This window comes from Poecilia reticulata, linkage group LG4, assembly GCF_000633615.1.
Source record: "Poecilia reticulata strain Guanapo linkage group LG4, Guppy_female_1.0+MT, whole genome shotgun sequence".
In the NCBI taxonomy this organism is placed as follows: domain Eukaryota; kingdom Metazoa; phylum Chordata; class Actinopteri; order Cyprinodontiformes; family Poeciliidae; genus Poecilia; species Poecilia reticulata.
Genome location: NC_024334.1, coordinates 11,901,619 through 11,922,938, shown reverse-complemented (window position 1 = coordinate 11,922,938; position 21,320 = coordinate 11,901,619). Strand labels below are relative to the sequence as shown.

Sequence of the window (21,320 nt, the reverse complement as noted above, 5' to 3'; positions counted from 1 at the left end):
ATTCTGAAGTTGTTGTCCAACCAGAGCCAGAATATTAACAACTTAATCCTCTTTATAGTCCTCCATGGTTGTTGTTATTCTTCCCGCTGTATCAGGACGCAGAATAGTGAGATTTGTTGAGAATCAGTGATGTTCAAGTGGGATGAATGCGACCTGGACGTTTGAATCAGATACGCATCGGATAGCCAAGTGGCCCGAGTCGCATTTGAAAAGAATCTGACCTGTGTTGTTCAGACTGTCATGAAAAGATCAGATACGGGTCAAACTGCCTCAAAACACTGGATCATTTCGGGCTGCAGTGTGAACGCAGCATAAGTTTGGGCCATTTGTCTTGTAAAAACATGAACTTTTCCACAATATGATGTGCAGATTTGACTTACTTGGCTCTTCTCTATGGAGGCGTTGTGTTTGTCACACATAGGACTGATCTCCATCCCCTTGTCCCGCTCTCGGTCTCCCTGGGTGAAGAACTCCACCATGATGCGGTCCGTCCATTTCCGATACAGCTCCAGTGGTTTGGTTGGGTTACTTAAGTCAGCACAGTGGACCATGTTCTGTAAAACCTGAAGCAAAAAAGACCCCCCAAAAAACACTTCTGAGCCAGAAGGTACATGAAACAATATGTTTTCTACAGTGTTTATGAGCCAAAATAACTGAAAGCACTTCATTCTGCTAATAATACAACCAGATCCACTAAAGCACTAATCATAAGCATTAGTTCTGCTAATGCTAAAGTGCTACACCAACATGGTATTTATGGGAAGCTAATGCTAACGCGCTAAATTCAACCGTGTTGAAACCCACCATGTGTCACAAGCACAATATGAGGACGCTTTGAAAACAATTCATATATGTAGAGTTCATCATGTATGTGTGTAATTATCAGTCCTGGTTGTTCATTTAAGTGATGTATTCTTCTGTACTTGTTTTTTGGTGCACACTTGCACACTTGTAAAGTTTAACTTTGATTGTATACTTGCCATTTTCTCAATACATTTTGCAAGGAGAGGAAGTGGGACTGCAACATAAACAGTCTTTACCCACTTCAAAATAAAAGCATGAATATAACGGTCTACTTAAAGGATTCTTATGTTGCTAAAAACTTCAACACAAATGTCAAACCAAGTAAATTAGTGGTTTAGAATTTATTTGGAAAAATTAATTTAGGGGGAAAAATGTTTTCAAAGTTAGCAAACACGCTAAAGCGTTTCAATCCTTCACAACAGTGTTTCTTTTGAACAACAAACACGCACAATATTTCTAAAATAAAAATAAAATGTCAGAATTATTTCATATTATTTGGCACTTCATTACCTGGATGCGGTCAGAATAATTGTCTAGCAGCAGGACTCCCAAACTCGTCACTTTCTTGGTCTCCACCATCGTCTTCATGTCTGCCAAGAAGTTCATGTGTTTGGACATGTCTGTGGCCAGAACCTGCACAAAGCAAAGCAGCAGCACAACTCAGATCATCCCAAACAGATGAAACCTGTTAAATCACTAAGCATCAACCTTCATAAGGTGCTAAGACATGAAAAGTCTGAATATCTGGCCTTTTTTGCAAAACCTACATGCAGTAATCACACAAAGAAATAAACTGAATCTATATGATTATTAGTTTGTTCAGTTGAGAAAAGCATTTTGTTGTGACATCTTTTCTGTTTTTGACATGAATTTGCTCCATCTAGCTTCTTCTGGGGAATAATTTTGATAAAAGTCTCAGGTTAATAATGTAAAAGTCGGATTAAGGCGACATAACTGTTCTGACTGCAGATGCTTTGAAAACTGTACCAGATTTTGTTCCTCGTATGAAAGTGGCACAAATCTGATTTTTCAGAAGAGCAGAATTAGGCCGTTATTAAAAAGTCAAGTATGGGTCACATTTAGGTAAAAAAACTTTTTAATTTGGGTCGCATTTGCCTGCTGTGTAAACGAGAAATGAATTTGAAAGTTTATAATTTATTAGGCTTTGGATCATTTTAAACCATTTTAAAACTTATTTTTATTTGTTGGCATTAAATAGAGTCCTGATACTGTAACTTTTCTGTTGTGATATTTTATTTTTATTTTATTTACTTATTATTATTATTTTTATTTTTTATTTTTTCTCTCTTTTCATCAACTTACTCTATTGTGCTGTCGTTTTTGTGCAGCATTTTTGTGCCGTTTTAACCTGTTTTTAAAAGTGATATCTATATAAATTTCACATTGCAGTATGAATATTTTATACATATAAAAATGTTTTTTACATATTTGTTATAACGGTCACCATGTCTAGACAGTTTATGAGACCATTTTCATGTCAATATTTCATACTTTTCTAGAGTTAAATTTTAGAATTTTTTTCATTTTTGAAAAACAAATGTTAATCCTAAATTTACAAGAGACATTTTTGAGGTCAGGCTTCAAAGATGGACAGATGGAGATATTTCGACAATGAAACACGGAATTAAATCTAATCGTTTCCTTCTGTTCTCATACTTATTTACACCTGGACATATTTAATGAAATTTCATACTTTCAAATAGTTTTCCAGAGTTGTAAGGATGAAAAGGAGTCCCAGCCTTACCATGTCAATCACCATCTTCCGGAGTGAGTCTTTCTGTTTCTTGCTGAGGTTCTGGAAGATGTCACAGTTTTCCTCCTGCAGCAGCTTGAAGCCGACGGCGAGGTGATGGTTCTCCAGCACAGACGAGTCGTTGTACATTAGTGCCAATTCAGAACCTCAAAGAAGGAAGGAGGAAACTGTCACTATAAAACAACAACAGCACTTTAAATATCAGAAAACTGGGACTAATGCCAAATCCCATTGTAGCCTCTCTTTTGGTTTTACACAATAATGAAAGGTGTATGATGGTTACAATTACATTAAATAAATTACTCCAGACTTAGTATAACTATTTTATTATAATCATACTTATTGTTTTTTTAACATATAAACTACACTCTTTACTTGCTTACTGTTTGCTCTTAAAATACTTTTCATTTAAACACAAAAGCCTATTTTAAAGCTGCTGTATGAACATTTTATATATATAAAAAAAATGTTTTTTACATATTTGTTAAAACTGTCACCATGTCGTGACAGTTTGTTATGAGATAGAAAATCTGTGAAAATATTAATTTTCTCCACCTCCTCCCTGTGCTTGTATTGCTATCTGAAAAAAATGCTACTGACCAAAAACAACCAATCAGAACCAGGAGGAGTGTGTTAGCGCTGTTAATCATCCTCGTGAATGTACTGCTAAATGAGGTATTGGCAGAGAAACAGCTCAAATTTATGAATTTATACAGGATACATTACATGTGTTATCCCAGCTGAATGCAGAAACTGGAAGTGACATACTTGTGTTTATGAGGAACTGGTTCGTGACGCCTGGGTGGTCGACATCATGGATGGCGCTCGCAAAAAGAGCGGCCATGATCTCTAGGTCTGTGAACACCGCCTTGGATGAAGAGAGACGTCAAACCTGGGTCACTTTAACGGTACCTCAACCCGAAACCGTAGTGGAAAGAGTGGGTAAAAAAAGAGAAACTACGGCGCTCACCTCTAAAGCAGGAGTGGACAGGAGAACATGGGTGGACTGCACCACATCAGCAGCATGGATGTTGTTGTGATAAGCTACGTCCGCATGGTAGTGGTCCTCTAAAGTCATCATGAAGGTGAGGAAGGTGTCAATTGGCACCTTGAAGGTTTTCAGGAGATCTCGCTCCTATTAATGGAACAAGCAAATAAAACATCAACTATCTGTATAAACTATCTTTTAATTAAGATAAGATCATCGTTTATCAGAAATTTAAGCTGTGGACAGAACAAAATAAGAGTTAACAGAAATGAAAAACAGAATAAAAAGATGTAGTGTAGAAAAATGTACTAGTTTACAAGCTAAACTAGAAATATAATTCTGAAAATATTTCTACATATACATACACACAGTACATATACATGTACAAACATATGTACGCAAACACACACGCACAGACAAATGCACATATACACAACATATTAATACAGACATCAACAGAAACGTGGTGATTTGACTCAGCACCCAGTTTTTGCATTTAAACTTAACATTTTCATTTTCCTTCCTTTCTGCTATTTGTGGAGAAAACTATTTCTTACAGCAGGATTTTCCTACCTGGAAGATGGAGTACATCATCACCGTCAGAGGGCGATTTCCTGAATATTCTGCTAGTTTGAAAATATCCATACCCCATCGATTAAGGTCCTCAATTTCCTGCGAAGAGCAAAAACGTGTAAATTACGCCGAACATTTCTGAGTGTTTCTTTTGGGGTTTTAGTGTGTGATCTTACCTTTGCCAACATGCTCTCGTGCGGTGTGTTGACTCCAAAGCGAGGGATGCAAGCAGGCGCTAAGCTTGGGCTTTGTGTGGCCTTTTTCACACCGCTAATCTGTGACATCGGCCTTTTTTTCTTCTCCTTCTCCTTAGAAGGCGGAGACAGAATCTCCAAGTCATGTTGCTTCTCTGCAGCATCAAAAAACACAGAAACAAAACAGATACAAAGTTAAGGCTAGATCCAACAAATGAGTTTGGAAACGTGTCAGCTCCCAGAACCATTTGCTCCAGGTGGTCCAAGCAACTGACAGGCAGAGCCACGGAGTCTTACTGCAGCTTCAGCAGCTCTAGGTTTGTTTTTAATTTTATTTAACCAACTTGCTCACCTTCTAAACACAGAGACTGATTATCTACATTTAATCAGTCTCTGAGTTTGTTCAAAATCATAAAATGGCTGTGATACATGCAGAAGAAAACAGCTTTTCATCAGTTTTCTCTGGAAGAAATTGGTTTCTGACCGAAATGAGATGATCCTCAGGTGGATCCTCACCAGTGACAGTGACCTTTTTTTTTCTGTACCACTGAGATATACAAGGCTATTTAAAACAAAAATGATTCTTATATGTAAAGCTGAGAGAGAGAGAGAGTAATACTTTCAGGAGATAACAGGAAGGACACTTTTTGTATACAAGGGCAGAACATGCAAACTCAACATAGAAATGCTGCAGCATTGATTTAAACTCAGAACCTCCTTAGTTTTACGATGAAGCAGTGCATTGATGTCCCTCCAAAAACAAACCTTCTTTGGTGTGGATGCTGTTACTGAGAGAAGAATATGCAAAAGCAGCTATTTTCATAATCAAGGAGGTATAAAGTAGATATTAAAACACTTAAAAGAAAACTATATTATTAATTTAGGCTGCAAGAGAGCAGAGTTTTTAAGTGATAACAGGAAGGTTGCTCTGTTTTGTCTTTCTGAGCTTTCAGCTTGTTTCAGTCAAGGAACATGGTGGATATAAACCATGTTAACCTTAGTAGTAACATTAGTGATAATATAAGTAATAATAGTCTGGTAAATTTTGAATAAAATGTGCTAAAGATAGCTTAAAATGTCAACTAGTCTTTTTCCATTTTAAAATATTAAAACTGTGTTTTGTGGTGTCTGTACTCTCACATATGCCACAACATCACCTCTACTCTTAATTTAACTAATTAGTTATAGCAGATAGGCTAAAATAAAAGGATCTTAGATGTTCTAATTTAGTTTTTAAAGAGAAATAAGAATTAGATATAAAAATATGTTCATAGGACAAATATTTACAAAAACTAGAGAAAATTGACCACAACAATCAGATTATAGTTTCCATCTTTCAGAATATGTTTCTATGACGGATGTGCATGCATGTTGGCATCTTTTCAGCATAACACAGAACAATGACCTTGTGAACAACTCGCGTTGCATCAGAGGCAAAATAAACACCAACTTCAGGAGTGTAGAAAAGCTGGAGAAAATGTTGCTTGTCCTGTTTCTGAGGACTGAGTCACAGAAAGCAGAAACATTGGTTGTTTTAATCCAGATTACAAAAAGCTTCTCATGTTTTCCAAAATGGAAAAGGACTCATAAAAAAAAAATTAAATAAAAAGTGGATTTTATAACAAAAAATCTGCAGAAGGTTTTGTACCAACACAGCAGACATGATCTCCATACCATTAGATGATAAAAGGTGCTGTCCCAGCAGACTCGCTCGCGTTAAAATGACTCATCCATTTTTGTACAAACCAAACGCGATCCTCCTGCTTTGACTTCTTCACCTCACGTTCGCGTGTTATCCTTTGTATCTTCCAGCTGTAATTGGTTTCATTAGCCTTGCAGCAGCGGCTGCCCGACACAGGCGCACACGCCAGCGTTCAGACGCATCACCGATCCTAACAACATCCTCACAAGAGGCACTGTCTGGCCTCTCTCACCTCTCTCACAGTGCCTCCTCTTCCTCACGCCCACAGCCACGGGGTTCATCTCCAAACGCGGCCAGGCTTGAGGCTTTCATCTCACAACGGAACCGGACTGATGGCTCCATCCTCGTTTGGCTGGACCATCCTGCCAGAGGGGCTGCTGAAGACTGAGCCTGCTATTGATGCAACACGCCGTCAGATAATACTCAACCTAGTTGCCACGACAACGCCACACAATGTGTCCGGGAATGCTGTCTGTTGCCGCACCTCCTCCTGCTTCAGACGGAAAAATCCTCACCTTCCCAGTCTGTCCTCTCCTTCAGAAAATGCTCTTTTCGACGCCTTATTTCGACAAAAATATTTGTTCCTTCTTCTTTATGTGCAAGACCCTCTCTATTTTCTATAATTTTCCTCCTCTTGATCCATATTTAATTTTTCTCTTTTCTTTTTTTTAATCATTTCAATATTTTATCCTTTTTTACTCATTTCTAAGCAGTTCTTTTTCTAAATATGACTCAAGGCTTTCGTCTCCAAACACATCCATATAAAGCCCAAGAAAACACAGCTCATTATTTTCTGCAATGTTTTATATCTACCATATCATGTTGCACAACTCAGCAAATGTATATTGCACAAACAGTGCCTTGTGAAAGTATTCAGCTCTCATAAATGTTTCAGTTTATGTTGTCCTATTACATAAAATCTGAATAAAATACATTTAATTTACATGACAAAACACGGAAAATGCTTTTAAGATGTTTGCAAGGGATGCTAACCTGGACAATCAGCATAGTTGATAAAAATTATGATTTTTCTAAAATCTAATCAGCTAATAATCCTTTTATTAATTCACCATTCAAATGTAGGAAAAATGCATGCAGTTGCGTCTATTTTAAGGATGAGTGGCACCACAGATGCAGCACGATCACATTGTCATAATCTCCTCTCACAGATTTTAATATATTTGTCTCTGGTGTTAATAGCAGTCTACCAGCATTTTAATTTTGTGTCGGAATCACCTCTTCTTGACAAATAAAACACTCATTTGTCACTACAAAAATTAATAGTCGCCTATGTCCCTAAGCTCAATTTTAAACTCTGTTATCATGCGACAAACTTACCGAGGAAAGTGCTGGCGATGAACTCTGACACCTGGTTCCCTGAGCGACTCGTCTCTGACAGCTGCGTCAGCTCACGGTTTAGCATCCTCTTAAACTGTTAAAAACAAAAAACAAAAAAATTAAAAAATGAGTGGGTAGCCTAAAAAAACCAACCTTACATTATTGACTAAAACTAGTACATAAATTGACCAAATATGGTAAAATTTGCTAGCCCGCTAACAAGCTATGGTTAGCATGTTGGCTAGCAGCTACTACAAGCAAGTCATCTAATATTAATCTACCGTACTTCACCTGCAAAGCTAAAATGAGAAAAAAATGCTACTGTTAGCATGTTGGCTAACACTAGTAAATTATCTAACATCCAATCCAATCCAACTTTATTTATAAAGCACTTTAAAACAACCACAGCTGATACAAAATGCTGTACAGTAAACACAACATAACAAAAAAAAAAAAGAACTAAAAAAAAACTCTTACAGTTTAAAAACGAAAACATACAATTTAAAACTAGATCTCGCTGGTGTTGAAAGCCAAGTAAAATAAATGGGTTTTAAGAAGAACTTTAAAAGACATTAACATTATCTTACTTCATATGCTATGCCAAAAGGTGCTAATGTGCTGTTGTTACCATGTTAGCTAACATTACCTAAAATGACCTTTAATATACTGCTGGCTAATATTCTGTGATTAGGAATGTTAGGAAGTTACATCATTCGCTTTTAATAATCCCCACGGACTCTTTTTACAGGTGAACCATTTTTATTTGCAATAATGTCTGAATGATTTTTTTTTCTTCAATAGTTTCTGTGGCAGGTACCTGTGGTAAATTTGGTGACACAACAAACAATAATATAAATCATTTATTTCATATCTTCATCAGTCAAAGTCACCTACAATAAGCAGAATGTGACTGAAAAGAATGGGCAAAATCAATCTGTACAGTCATACTCATTAAATTATAATATACATCTTTTGAAAATAACCTCTAGCCATGTTAAACATACTTTTCACTAATCCCACATTGTGATTCTAAAAGTTGCTTTTTTTTTATTGGTCTGATGTAATATTGTAACTTTAAATGTCATATTGTATTAGCTTTAAATGAAAAATATTCATCTGTGATAAAGTTCCTAAAATAGCTGAACTTTTCAATAATATTAAAATTTATTGAATGAGTTTGAAAGCAATATGCTCCAGATTGCTGAACGCAATGCAGATATTTGCAACATTTGTAGTTCAAAGGGTTTTTAAAGAGCTTTTTTGAGTCTGATCATGCAGAAACAATCATTTATTACCTTTGTCATTACTGTAGTCACTGTATATTTTAAACATTCTGCTCTGTATTCAATTACAACGCAAAAGAAGAAAAAGTTAAACGGTGATGTTGTTCCTGCCAGGAAGTTTTTTTGGGAAGCAATAATGTTCAGTGTGCCTTCATGAATTTATCGCCGTGGCGATGTCCACACTGATTATGTAACGGCTTCAGCACGTGGAGGCAAACGGTCGGGATGCTGAGGCGAGTGACACAAATACGGGTGTGTCCAAAAACATCCTAAAGGTGACAGACCTATATTACTTACTCTGCCGTGACTTTTCCTGAACTTACAAGCACAAAAACGCAGAATCTATTGCATGCAACATAAATACTTATTCAGCTTTTCACAGTGCATCTGCATCAGCCTGTTTGCAGGTCCAGTTCTGAAAAGATCTGACAGTCAGCCTCATTCAACATCATGTCTAAGATCCCCCCTCAGCCTCACCTCTGCAAAGCCTGAACCACCTGAACCACTTCGCTGTCACTCACCTGTCTGAGTCTCCAGCACAGACAAACCCAAACTGCCAGCAGAAGCATGTCAGCCAACGCATGCTGCGCTCAGTTGCAGTAGAAATCCGAGTTTTCCCTGTTACCAATCAGCTGTTTCCAAGCAATGTAAATAAGATTTTATGCTGTATAAAATACGGCAAATATCCTGCATGTCCTGCAGCATGGAGTGCCTGATGGGAAAAAAAGAATCCATATACAAGTCCTAGTTGCCACAGTCCCGATGCTGATCAGTTTGGGGGATACAGGGATGGGATGGAGAGATCTCCAGCATCAGGAACAATAGGGAGGGTGTTGACTGCAGCGTCCTATCCAGCTACGGCTGCACACTGTCAATGAGAAAGAGGGACGAAGGGAGTTTCTGCGAGGAACTCTCCTCTCAGTCCTGCATGCAGCCTCCAGCCCCCCCCGTCTCCCTCCGACCAATCATATTCAACTGGCTTCAGAGGCTGGGTGGAAAGCTGAGAGCTGATTGGCCGACGGTGTGACAGAGAAACCACACAGAGCGGAGAAACAGAAAGGAGTGATGCTAATTGACTCTTTTAGAGGAGGGATGTGATAAAACCCTGGTGAATCTTTTCATAATACATACTTTGTTCATATTGGGTCTTAAAGTCACTTTTTCAAGCAATATAAATAAGATTTTATGCTGCAGAAAATATGACAAATTAATTCTTTAAAGCTGCAGGACGTAACTTTTATTTAAATAAATTTTTCAAATACAGTTCAGGAAAAATTGAGAGCCCACTGCATTGAACCCCATTGAAAACCTCCTGGTTTTTCCACCAAATATTGATGTCTGAACTCTTCCTGAGTTAAAACATTAGTATTGTTGTGTCTAAATGAATATGAACTTATTTTCTTTGCATTATTTGAGTTCTGAAAGCACTGCATCTTTTTCATTATTTTGACCATTTCTAATTTATTGCAAATAAATACTAAATTTTTGCTTGTAATTTCGCCGACATGTTGTCAGTAGTTCATAGAATAAAAGAACAATGTTCATTTTACTCAAACATAAACCTATAAAAAGTTAAATCAGAGAAACTGATCACTTTAAGTAGTCTAAACTGACACTGCTATGACAGCACAGTATGAAAGATGTCTGCTCCCAGTGCTCCCAGTTTTAACTAGAAACAACCAATAAGAGCCGGGAGGCGGGTCTTATCGCTATCAATCATTCTTTTGTATGCTACACTGCACTAGCTTTGCAGCTTCTTCCAGGAATGCTCAGGCTACCAGGACCACTGATGAAGGTGGATAAACAGTTTTCCTGGAACTGTAGGTTATTTCTCAGCTATTAGCACAATTAGCAGCACATGCACAAATTTGATTGATAGCGCTAAGACCCTCCTCCTGGCTCTGATTGGTTGTTTTTGTTTGGGAACCGTGCCTTTCTGCAGACAGCACTATTAGCTCAGAGAGGAGATGGAGGAGCTTGATTTTTTCATTGATTATTTGTCTCATACTGTCACAAAATGGTGACAGTATGAGACATATAAGTAAAAAACATATTTTAAATAAAAGTTGCATACTGCAGCTATAAGGACAAATCATGCTTTAAAAACCTGATGAAAATAACATTAATGAGCCAAACAGTGCATAAGCAGACCCTGTAAGACGTTTAGGAACAGCTGTAGCTGCGTTGTGTTGCGTGGCGGCGAACAGGAAGTCCGTTTACCTTATTGGACGCCATTTCGCTGACTGAGTGTCTCGTCTGCAGCGTCTCCAGCTGGTCCAGACACCAGTCCAGCTCTTCCAGAGTCTCCATCGTGAGCTTCTGATAGGGCTCTTCTGAAAGGTCAAGAAAAACACTTTTCAAGAAAAAGGTGGGACAGCAGAAGGTTTACCTCCCGAATGAAACGAGTTCCAGTTTCAAGGATTATCAGGATGTAATTTCCAACTTTATAACAAAAATTTAATTAAAACGTCTCTTAATCCACCGATTGTTTATCTCATAAAGGGAAAACACAAAATTTATCTTGAACCTGTCCCAAGTTTAGTTCAATAAACTCATTACAAATGTGTAAAAAAAAGCTTAAATAGTTTTCTGAATTGTTGACTGATTGGTGTCTTTTATGAATTTGTATTTTTTTGCTTTTGACATAAAGCACTTTGAACTGCCTTGTTACTGAAATGTGCTGTACAAATAAACTTAATCTATTGATTACACTGTTTTTTTTATAAATAGTTTAATCGTTACCTTTATTTATACAGAAAATCGTTCAAAAACATAAAGAATAAAACAGAAAACATTAAATGTAAGATGTGAAAGTCAATATGTATCACATGTTTTGCTCAGATTTTAATTTGGGCAAATAACAACATACACATTTGTGCATCAGTAGTGAAATAATACATTTTATAACATTTTTGAGCCACAAAACCTAAAAGTAAAGAAAGCATGAAACACAGATAAGTCCCAATCAACATTTCCATTGTTTTTAAAACAGATAAATTGACATTTTCTCAAACAAAACTAGAATTAAGATTCATCCAAACTAAAACCATCCAAAGACTTGGAACTTGGAAAATGCCATCAAGACCAGAGACTTTAAATAAGCTTTTGATCAGAGTTTAATAAAAATGAGAGAATTTTTTTTATTTTTATCATCATTCACATTCTTTACAATATAATCAGAAATTATAAATTCTGTCAGGGTATGCAAACTTAAGAGCTACAAGCCTGAACACAGTTGAAAAGAGAAAGTTGCAATAAAACCAAAAAACTTTACAACCAAACAGGTTTATCTGCAGCTGTACCTTCATCATAAACTGACCTGAGAGACACGGTTTGCACAGCGGCGGCTGACTGGCGCTCGATGGTCGTCTGGAGCAGGAAACAGGTCAAGTTTTGGTCAAATTAACAAAACCATCCAGCAGTTTGTCATTCGGACCTTAACTCTGCTCTTACTTGTTCACCACACGATCTTGGAGATGTGTCAGAGCAGCAACGTTACTTCTTACTGTTCGCAGACTGGCCAGAACCTGCAGAAAGCAAAGAAAGCTTCTTAAAGGAGTGTTACACGTTTTTTAAAGACGTGATACAACCACACACTTCTGTATTAGCGTTTTTATTCTGACAAAACAAAGTTAACAGCTTGTCAGAGCAGAAACACATTTTTCTCCAAACTTTTGCAGTTGTTCGTGCAAATGTGATCGTATGATTCTTTAAATTAATTAGTTTGCGCTGGAAGATTATTTAAAAAGAAGTTCATAGATATTTTGCTGGAAATTGCAATAGATAACAGTTCTTAGAGGACAAACAAACACATATGAGAAAATGAGTTATTATCATAACTTCTCATTGTTTAGCCTTTTTCTGCACAAATTTACTTTTCCAAACTCACTTTTGTATATTTGTCCTCTTAATTTGGCAAATGTTTCAAAACAGTTTTACGCTATTAATATTGATTGCATGCGTCATGCATCCCCACAGGACAATGATGCCTCCGCCGTGTTTTATTGACTCTTTTTTTCTCCTATATTGCAATTCTTTCAGCCAGCTAACCTGCACTGCAAATAAACAGGTGGGGGAGGGGCAAGGTTGCATTATTCTGCTGGAGAAAACTCTGAACATCCTGCTATTTTCTCTGAATATGTTAAATTATAGGAACAGCAAATAAAAGGTGTAGCAGTTTTGATATTTTAGCTTGATGTCAGTAACCGGCTCGTCTCCATTTAGATTTATCAGACATTATCTTTAGGATTTAAATATCACTAGTATTTTTTACAGACAAATCATCTAATCTGAATCCTCCAAATGTAAAAAAGGAAATTGGTTTTAACACATTAAACAACAAATGCACAACTCAATGTAGATTTTGGGTCTAAAGCTGCAAAAATCTACTTCAAACTCAACATAAATGAGTGTGTAGACGTTTATAGGAGAAAGAAAAAATGCGTTTTGTGTTTCCTGCAGGTGAACCCAGAGTAAATGATTGGAAAATCCCTTGTACACACAGAAAGCTCAGGAGATAAATAGTCAGAACAAGCTGTGCAGTACAAAGAGAATGTGTGTGGGTGTTTTCTGTGAAAAATGAACCATCTCTTATTTCTCAGACTGATGAGTAACCTCCAACATCACATCGATTATATGGACAGAATTACAACCTTTTCCCAATATGAATTTAAATAAAACTGCAAAAATAATCTTCAATTACCTCAGGAACACAGTTCAGCAGAAAATGGCACAATTCGTATTAAACATTGTTCTTAGTTTGTCAGCCATATAGAAAGGTTATAACAATCCAATAAAGTCTAAACATAATTAACTTAAAAGTTTCCTAATATTTGATGCTTTGTTGTGCATAAAATGTCAGTAAAACAGTCCCTCTAATGTTTAATTGGTAAAATTTCAAGCAAAAATTGTAAAAAAAAAAAAAAAAATGGATTTAGGTGACTGCTACCTCCCACCTGCAGGTGGCAGTATTTCTTACTTTAGCTAAACTGCTGCCTTATTCTCGCTTTATGTCAAGTTATACTTGACCTAAGTATACCAAGTTATACTCTGATCGATATGGAGAGTAACAAAACGCCAAATTATTGACATAAATAAATGGATTATATCCGTGCCTGCAGGTATCAAGCTAATTAAGATCATTAAATACTAAAAATTTAGTATTTAATCTGTTTGCTTCTTATTTTTCTCAACTTTTTTGCTCCATTGTGAAAATTTTGGAAGGTATTCAATGAGGAAAAAACATATAGCACCACATGACCAGTGATTTTGATGGTAAAAAATCCTAAAGGGACTCGTAAATAACGCTTTTATGGTTCCACTAAAGGCTTAACTGACATATCTATCAATAATCGTCTTTTCCAGAGTTGATTAATGTTAGATGTCCTACATTTCTTGATCAAATATGATGAAAATTAACTTTAAATGATAAGTAATAGTGGGACTAACCTGCGCAAATGGAGTCACTATCATGTCTTCTCCATGCCTGAAACATCACACACAAACATCTGGTAAAAAAGTCATGTAAAAGGAAAACCATACGAACCAAAATTCTCAAAGACAAATAGACAAATAGACAGTACATGAGGATATTGGAGGAAAGTTGCAGTTTGCTGAAAACATGTTTGGTCTGAGCTAAACACTGGGTAAAGGGAAAGGTATTATTTACATAAATGCAGTTCATCTCAACAGCTGGTGAAGCTTTAAAGGGCATGAAGTCCTAAAATTCCCTTGACTAAATGTCTGGAAATGTGTCAGTGAAAATCCAGAGTCTGACTTGTGTTTCTTTCAGCTCAAAAATCACACAAGGCCTCGGAAACAGGTTTGCATTTAGAACAAAGAGCAGGCGAGGAGCAGTGTTCATGCTCTGAGTGCTGTGTGGAAAGGTGCCACAGCATGCACCGTAAAGGGAAAGTTCTGCCGTTTTCTGAATGGATAAAAAATATCTTCCCTGCAGTTCCTACGCGTCTTTGCTCCCATGAAAATTTAAAAAATCGACTTATGTCACACTAAAGACTTCAAATACAATCTGCAGAAGCAAAAGTGTCCGACGCACAACTTCTCCTAAAAGTCTTCACACCCTTTGGATTTGTTCACATCTTGTTCCGATGCGACCAGAAGCTACGGTGTGTTTTATTCTGATTTATGCGACACAACAACCTTAGTAGTGCATAACTGTGAAAAGCAACAAAAAATACAGAATCTATTTTTATACTCTCATACCAATAAATAAAATCCAGAGGAACGAATTATCTTTAGCAGTAACCTGATTCAAATAGTAGCTTTAAGTTAAATAAATGCCTTGATAAAGTAATTAATGTGTCAAATATTCCACCCAAAAGAATTAAAAATAATAACTTTCCCATCTGATTTCATTGTGATGTGTAATATATGTTTGTCATTTGCATTTAACATCATCACTGAAACAAAAAAATCAATGTATGGTTTAAAAAAGAAAGTAAAATAGATACAAAAAATACTAAATGCAAAATATAGAAAAAAAGTTGAATAAAATGTGACAGTGAATAGAGACATCATATCAAATATTAAAAAAACATTTAAAAAAACTATTAAAACTATAAGATTGGAAATAGAATGAAAAATTAAATAATAGTGATATTTTTAAATTAACATTGTTGAATATAATAAACAATATTAATTCATGTTTCACTGAATGAAACAAGATGAAGAAGTCGGTTTTGATGCAACTATTGACATTTTAATTGCTTTATCAAGTAATTCATTCATTTATATTACTACTGTATTTTACTGTCAGTTTTGGCAAGATCTAGCTTCCATACAGAACTGGTGAACAAATGATTTGCAGCTGAAATTGCAGTGAAATTTCAGCTGGGCCAAATAACTCTCAGAGTTAATTCTGGTTAAATCTGATATGAATCTCAGATTAGCAAATAGGTGATTTCTGAAGTGAGAAATAAAAACTGAAATAAAATAAATAAAACCTATAATTTTATTACCATTTCACAGTTGTGCACTACTTTGTGTTTGGCTGCATTGCACCAACTTTAGAGTTTTTCGGAAAGCAGTGTCTTCTCTGCAGGTGAGATATTTACTTTTTTTAACAGAACTCCACTTCAAAGAGTTGAACTTTCCCTTTAAGCACCTTCATACATCATGCTGCAGGGAAAATTAGGCCAATATGTGCATCACTTTTTAGCAAACATTCCTGAAATCAGTGTCAAATTCATTCGCCAAGCGAAAAATGAAATATGGTTGATTTCAGTTCTGTTGAATGCTTGCTAGGACTTCAAGGAGGAGTGGCAGCAGAAGGGTCAGGATACACGAGGAAGCCCAAAGGGGACAGACAGGAAAGCAAAAACACAGGAATCTTCACACGTTGTCTCACCGAGGCAGCCAATTAACTTCCCAATGCTTCAATCCTTCCTCCCTTCAAAACAAAGGAGCAACAGCTATTGGTGGTCGGGACCCTATTCATACAGTGAGCAGCTCTAAACAAACTCTAGCTGCACAGAGAAATCTTTGTGTGAACAAATGAACATAAACTAAGGGCAAAACTTTAATCTGCTGGAAGTTGAATCTTCAGTTGTGTTCCTAAAAACTGCAAAATAAAACCTAAAAACAAAACATTTAAATGAGAGTAAAATGTAGAGATGCAGGTTTGATGATAGCTTTTAATAAAGTGTAAAGATGTAAAACATAAAAACTTTCCTGCAGGTTCACATTCAGCTCTGGAAAAAACAAAGAGCCCACTGCACTGAACCCCATTGAAAACCCGACTAATTCACCAAATATTGATTTCTGAGTTAAAACATTCTTACTGTTGTTTCTAAATTACTACATTTTTGCTTGGAATTTCAGAGACATGTTGTCAGTAGTTCATAGAATAAAAGAACAATGTTCATTTTACTCAAACATATACCTGTAAAAAGTAAAATCAGAGAAAATGATCATTTTCAGTGCCTCTTAATTTTTTCCAGAGCTGTATGTTGAAACTGACACTAAGTCATGACAGGGCAGTATGAGAGCAATAAACTCCTCTGTCTTCTCCCAATTCTAACTGGAAACAACCAATCAGAGCCAGGAGGCGGGTCTTATCACTGTCAATCAAGCTTTTGTACACAACACTGCAGCAACATTGCAGCTTATTCCTGTCTGTCAGGAATGCTCAGGCTAATTAGCATAATCACTGGTGACGGCAGATTCAGCTATTAGCACATTTAGCAGCGCATACATGAGTTTGATTGACACCGCTAAGACCCTCTTCCTGGCTGTGATTGGTTGTTTTTGGTTGGGAACTGTGCATTTCTGCAGACGGATGATAATTTTTAGTGGTCTTTAGTTTTTCATAGAGTTGTACATAGTTTGGTATCCAGCAGAAAAGGAAGAGAAACATAAAACTTTGGTCCCATTTTGGTTTTTATTCAAATTCTAAAAAGTGGTTGACATTTTTACAGAACCAAAAAAGAAAGACTTTTCAGTGTTTGACCTTATAGTCACCAATCATATCTGACTGACTGATCAGTTCATCTCGACTTAAATGATCTATAAGTACTGCAGTAACGCTGATGCCGCCCATTTGAACCTAACGGATATTAACTGATTTAAAAAATGAGTTATAATTAGGAGTAGTGATCTGTTGCCTCTGAAGACCAATTAGTTTTTTTTCTTATTCTTGAGATTATTGTTTTGAAAAGACTCAATTAAAGGCGTCTTATTAATTTGTCGCACATCCTCTTCTAGGCCTTTATGACGACAAACTAAAGTAACGCAGCGTGTTTATTTACTCACAGGTCGCTGGCAGTGGACGAGTTGCGAGACATAGTTTTGGGCGACAGGTCGAAGTCTGAGTCGGAGCGGTAGAGGAAAGACTCCCGGCGCTGACTGTGAGGGAAGTTGCCCTGAAGCACCAGACCGGATCCCGGGCTCGTCTGAGAGTCCAGTGGACTACGACCCACCGACAGGCCATTCTCCACATCAAAACTGCAAAAGGACAACAAAATACCCAACAAGAGTTACAACACAATCTGATTTTTCATGGATTTTTAACAATTTTAACGAAATTATGCCAAGTTTAACTTCGTATTGGGTCAAGATTGCACCCATTTGGATAAATGTGTGGAAATGCTGAAAATCTACAAGTGAACTTTCAGCTGAAAAAATTAAAGTCTGACGTGGTGAAATAATGGAAATAAATTATAAATCATGTTCAAACCTTCAATTTCCAACTATAACACGTCAATAAAATGGAAAAGTTTAAGCAATGAAAAGGTCATGTGATACTGAGGGTTGGTGTGAATATTATTGTTGATTACTTTGGTTAAATTTGCAGAAAATCAGTAAATCAAACTATTTAGTTGTAAAACAACTTATCCGACACTGTAAAACATTTGAGCTTCATTTAGTTGTGTCTACTATCTTCTACTGTTTAAGTCAAATAAATTTAACCAGTTTTAGATTTTGAACCTAAATGTGAGTTTGTGAAAGATAAAGTTACAGTTTTAACTTTTTATAAATTTTGTCAAACCTCTAAAAGTTGAATAAACTGAGTTTTTAGGGAACCACTTAAAAAAACTGAGAGAAGAAAAAGACAGGAGTGGGAACTATTTCCCAGAATGCTTAGCAGCTTGTTTTTAACACAACACGTAGATTGATCTGAGTGTTGTGATATTAAGGAAAATGTTTATTTTTATGTCCTGTTCGCACTAAATGCCCATTAATTCATTATCAGATCAGAAATTTAGTTCATGCAACTTAAAGCAAGAATTTAAATTATTCTAAAGTAAAATAAGTAGATATTTTTATAATTATGTTATTGTCATTGTGAGTAAAATAACAGAAATAGCTCTTTAACTGGTGAGGGCTTTTTTTTTTCTTCCATATTGTAAAATAATTTTTTGGTTTATATTGCAGCATTAAGTTAAAACTCACAATTCAAGATTAATGAACTTAAAAAACAATGTTTAGAGAACTTGTCTCTTGTTGTTAAATCGACTTCATGAACTTTAATTTCTGAGTTAAAACCAAAACAAATTTCTTGTCGACTTAAATTGCATTTTCAAGACAGCAGGTGGATTTTCATGATGAAGTTAAACCACCTTCAGATGTTTTACAGTGTATTAGCACAGTTTTGATGCATCATCAAAGGCCCTGGTATGTTTGTATAACTGACACAAATGCATTTGGAGCACAACCCGACAGAAATGGAGAATGAAGTTCGAGAACCAAAGGCGAACTTGTGAAAAACGCCCGCCCGGTTGCAGAACGGGTCACCTTGTGATTACTGGCTGTTCGCAATCAAACATACACATACGCACATCTTTCTGTCTGCTAACTCCGTGTTGACGTCAACACCGGCGCGTTACATCAGCACATTATGACCTAAAAACCCAGGCACCAATGATAACAGCTCCAGCACGGGTCAATGACGGTTAGGAGAAGAACATCAGAGTTTAGCAACCAGATTTCAAAGGCAGGATCAGAAATAAATCTTTACTCTGCATCTTTAACTGGGTCTGGTGCTTCCAATCAAACACTACAACATCTTCTTTGGGCTGGCTAAAGACAAAAATAGATTCTTCTGATCAGGATTTAGAATCTGAACACCCATTTTGTTTGCTTGAAAATGCTAGAAATAAATGCAAATGCCTTAAAACCCGACATGTGACTGTGCAGCAGCACTAAACGGAAACCTCAGCAGATCTTTTGTGCATTTATTTCAGGGCGTTTCTGTCAATGGGATCCATTCTCAGCCATGTTCAGCTGCTCTCCTCCCTTCCCTGGTCATATCAATAGAAACCAGAGCACCGAGGTTGCCTCTCTGGCTATTTTTAGCCCTGCCTGCAGGGCTTCACCAGTAATAGTTCAGATAAATGAAGGAGTGCTATTATGCAACTCACTGTGAATGGACTCAGTCCAATTCACAGAAGCAGATAGAGATGGAGAGACGAGGAGGAGTAGCTGTGAAGGCTGCATCCAGCACACTGATGCGTTTAGCGTCTCGCCGCGGATTGGTGCGGCGAGGCGGAGAGAGGCGGGGCTTCAGCAGCAGGGTTTACCTCAATGACAGCACCCCCACCCAGCAGCGGCACCCCGCTTCCCCCTCCCTTGGATCTGTGTAGTGGGCCGTGACAGGCTCCATCAGAGGAGCCCAGTGACGTCAGAGGCTAAAAATAGATCTACCTGACAGGAAAGAGGTGAACTGGGAGACTAGTGGCGATGCTTACGTAGATATGCCCCCTCCCCTCACTCTGCAGGCAGCTGAGATGATTTCTCCTTCAAAGCCATGTTTACGAGAGAATCTATTTTTAAATCCTACAAGGTAACTCCGAGGAAAAGCTCACCTCCCGACGTCTTTACAGTATATTCCCTATTTTTCTCCTTTCATCATCTGTCTCCTTTATACAGCTTCTCTTAGCCACTCTTAATTAAATGAAGTGCAGCATACTTTATTGTTGATACATGAATTTTGCAAGAAAAAGGTAATCCGGAAATAAATCTTAGAACTGCAGAAGAGGATTTGGGATTCTGACTTTTTCTCAGAATTTTGACTTTTAAAGTCAAAATCATGAGAAATAAATAAACAGATGCATTATTGTTAAACATGCTTGCAGGCATACACAGTCACAAAAGCAGATTCATAAATAAATGCAGCATTTCTTAATAAACAGAAAGATAAACATTATTTAACACAATTTTTTAGTTGTATAACCTGTTTAATTGATGGTTAAATAATTTTTAAAAATAATTTCTTCCACGATATTTTGTGTTTTAATCCTTGCACTCATAATAAAACTGTAAAATTATAAAACATAAAACGCTGCATATTTTCAATAGAAGGAGAATTGGAATCAATGTCTGCCTTCAGGCTTTTATTTGCCATTTATTTCAGCAAAATCCAGACTGAAAGCTGATTTTTAAGACAATTATATGATGAATTAATGTGTTGGTCTTTTGCTAACGTGTCACATTTAGCTGTAGTAACAAATTCAGGATTTTCTTTCAGCTACAAAATGTCCAGAATGAATTTATCAGTCATGATGAAGAGCAAAGCAGCGCCTCACCAGCCTTTAGACGGGAACACAGCGCCCACTAGTGAACAATATGAGGAACTGCAACAACCGAGTCGTTTCCACTCGCAAACTTTTCTGTCAGCTTTTGTCAACCAATAAGATTTGATGGGGGAAACATCTAAATGTTTGGATCTTACATCTTCTTTTAGACTATATTTCTGACTTCTTTTCAACACTGAAAGCATACAGACCGACAGGAAGGCCGTTTCATTTAAAACATGCGTGAACATTTGACCTCGGCCGTCTCCTGCCTTCTGCATTGTTCTCCATTTCTCTGACGTACATTACAGCTTTTTTCTCGCACGCTTTAAGTCTATTTTACTAAACTTTCCTCTCCCATAAACAAAGAGTTGCCCGAACACCCACATCCTCACCTCCCCGTTTTGTTCACAGGATGTTTAGTTTACAGCCTGAGGAGGAATTATTCTCCAGAAAAGCTAATCGAAAAAGTTGTTTGAATCTGTTTTTATTCACTTTATATCAAATTTCTTTCCTGCGTCAGGGTTGTCTGTCGTGATAAGATGTTTAATTAATTTACACACAAACAAAAAGCACTAAAAAACCAACAAAGAATCAGAGTGGTTCCATTGAAAATAAACAGCTTTTCAAAAGGA

General features: G+C 36.8%; 1 protein-coding gene across 9 annotated transcripts in view; it reads right to left on the bottom strand.

Moving 5' to 3' along the window:
• The window catches only part of pde4cb (phosphodiesterase 4C, cAMP-specific b), a 118,745-nt gene that overhangs the window by 5,578 nt on the left and 91,847 nt on the right, over positions 1 to 21,320 (bottom strand). For 6 of the 9 annotated variants that reach the window (XM_008406597.2, XM_008406599.2, XM_008406600.2 and 3 more), the window contains 14 exons: positions 17,426 to 17,617; positions 16,023 to 16,064; positions 14,105 to 14,141; positions 12,110 to 12,183; positions 11,976 to 12,025; positions 10,877 to 10,989; positions 7,374 to 7,467; positions 4,316 to 4,488; positions 4,140 to 4,238; positions 3,549 to 3,713; positions 3,347 to 3,446; positions 2,570 to 2,724; positions 1,315 to 1,437; positions 381 to 563 (listed from right to left, as the gene is read on the bottom strand). In XM_008406597.2, coding sequence (XP_008404819.1) covers positions 381 to 563; positions 1,315 to 1,437; positions 2,570 to 2,724; positions 3,347 to 3,446; positions 3,549 to 3,713; positions 4,140 to 4,238; positions 4,316 to 4,488; positions 7,374 to 7,467; positions 10,877 to 10,989; positions 11,976 to 12,025; positions 12,110 to 12,183; positions 14,105 to 14,141; positions 16,023 to 16,064; positions 17,426 to 17,617 — 1,600 coding nt within the window. The remainder of the gene's footprint in view (positions 1 to 380; positions 564 to 1,314; positions 1,438 to 2,569; positions 2,725 to 3,346; positions 3,447 to 3,548; positions 3,714 to 4,139; positions 4,239 to 4,315; positions 4,489 to 7,373; positions 7,468 to 10,876; positions 10,990 to 11,975; positions 12,026 to 12,109; positions 12,184 to 14,104; positions 14,142 to 16,022; positions 16,065 to 17,425; positions 17,618 to 21,320) is intronic. The other 3 variants (XM_008406601.2, XM_008406602.2, XM_008406598.2) reach the window with 1 other exon arrangement.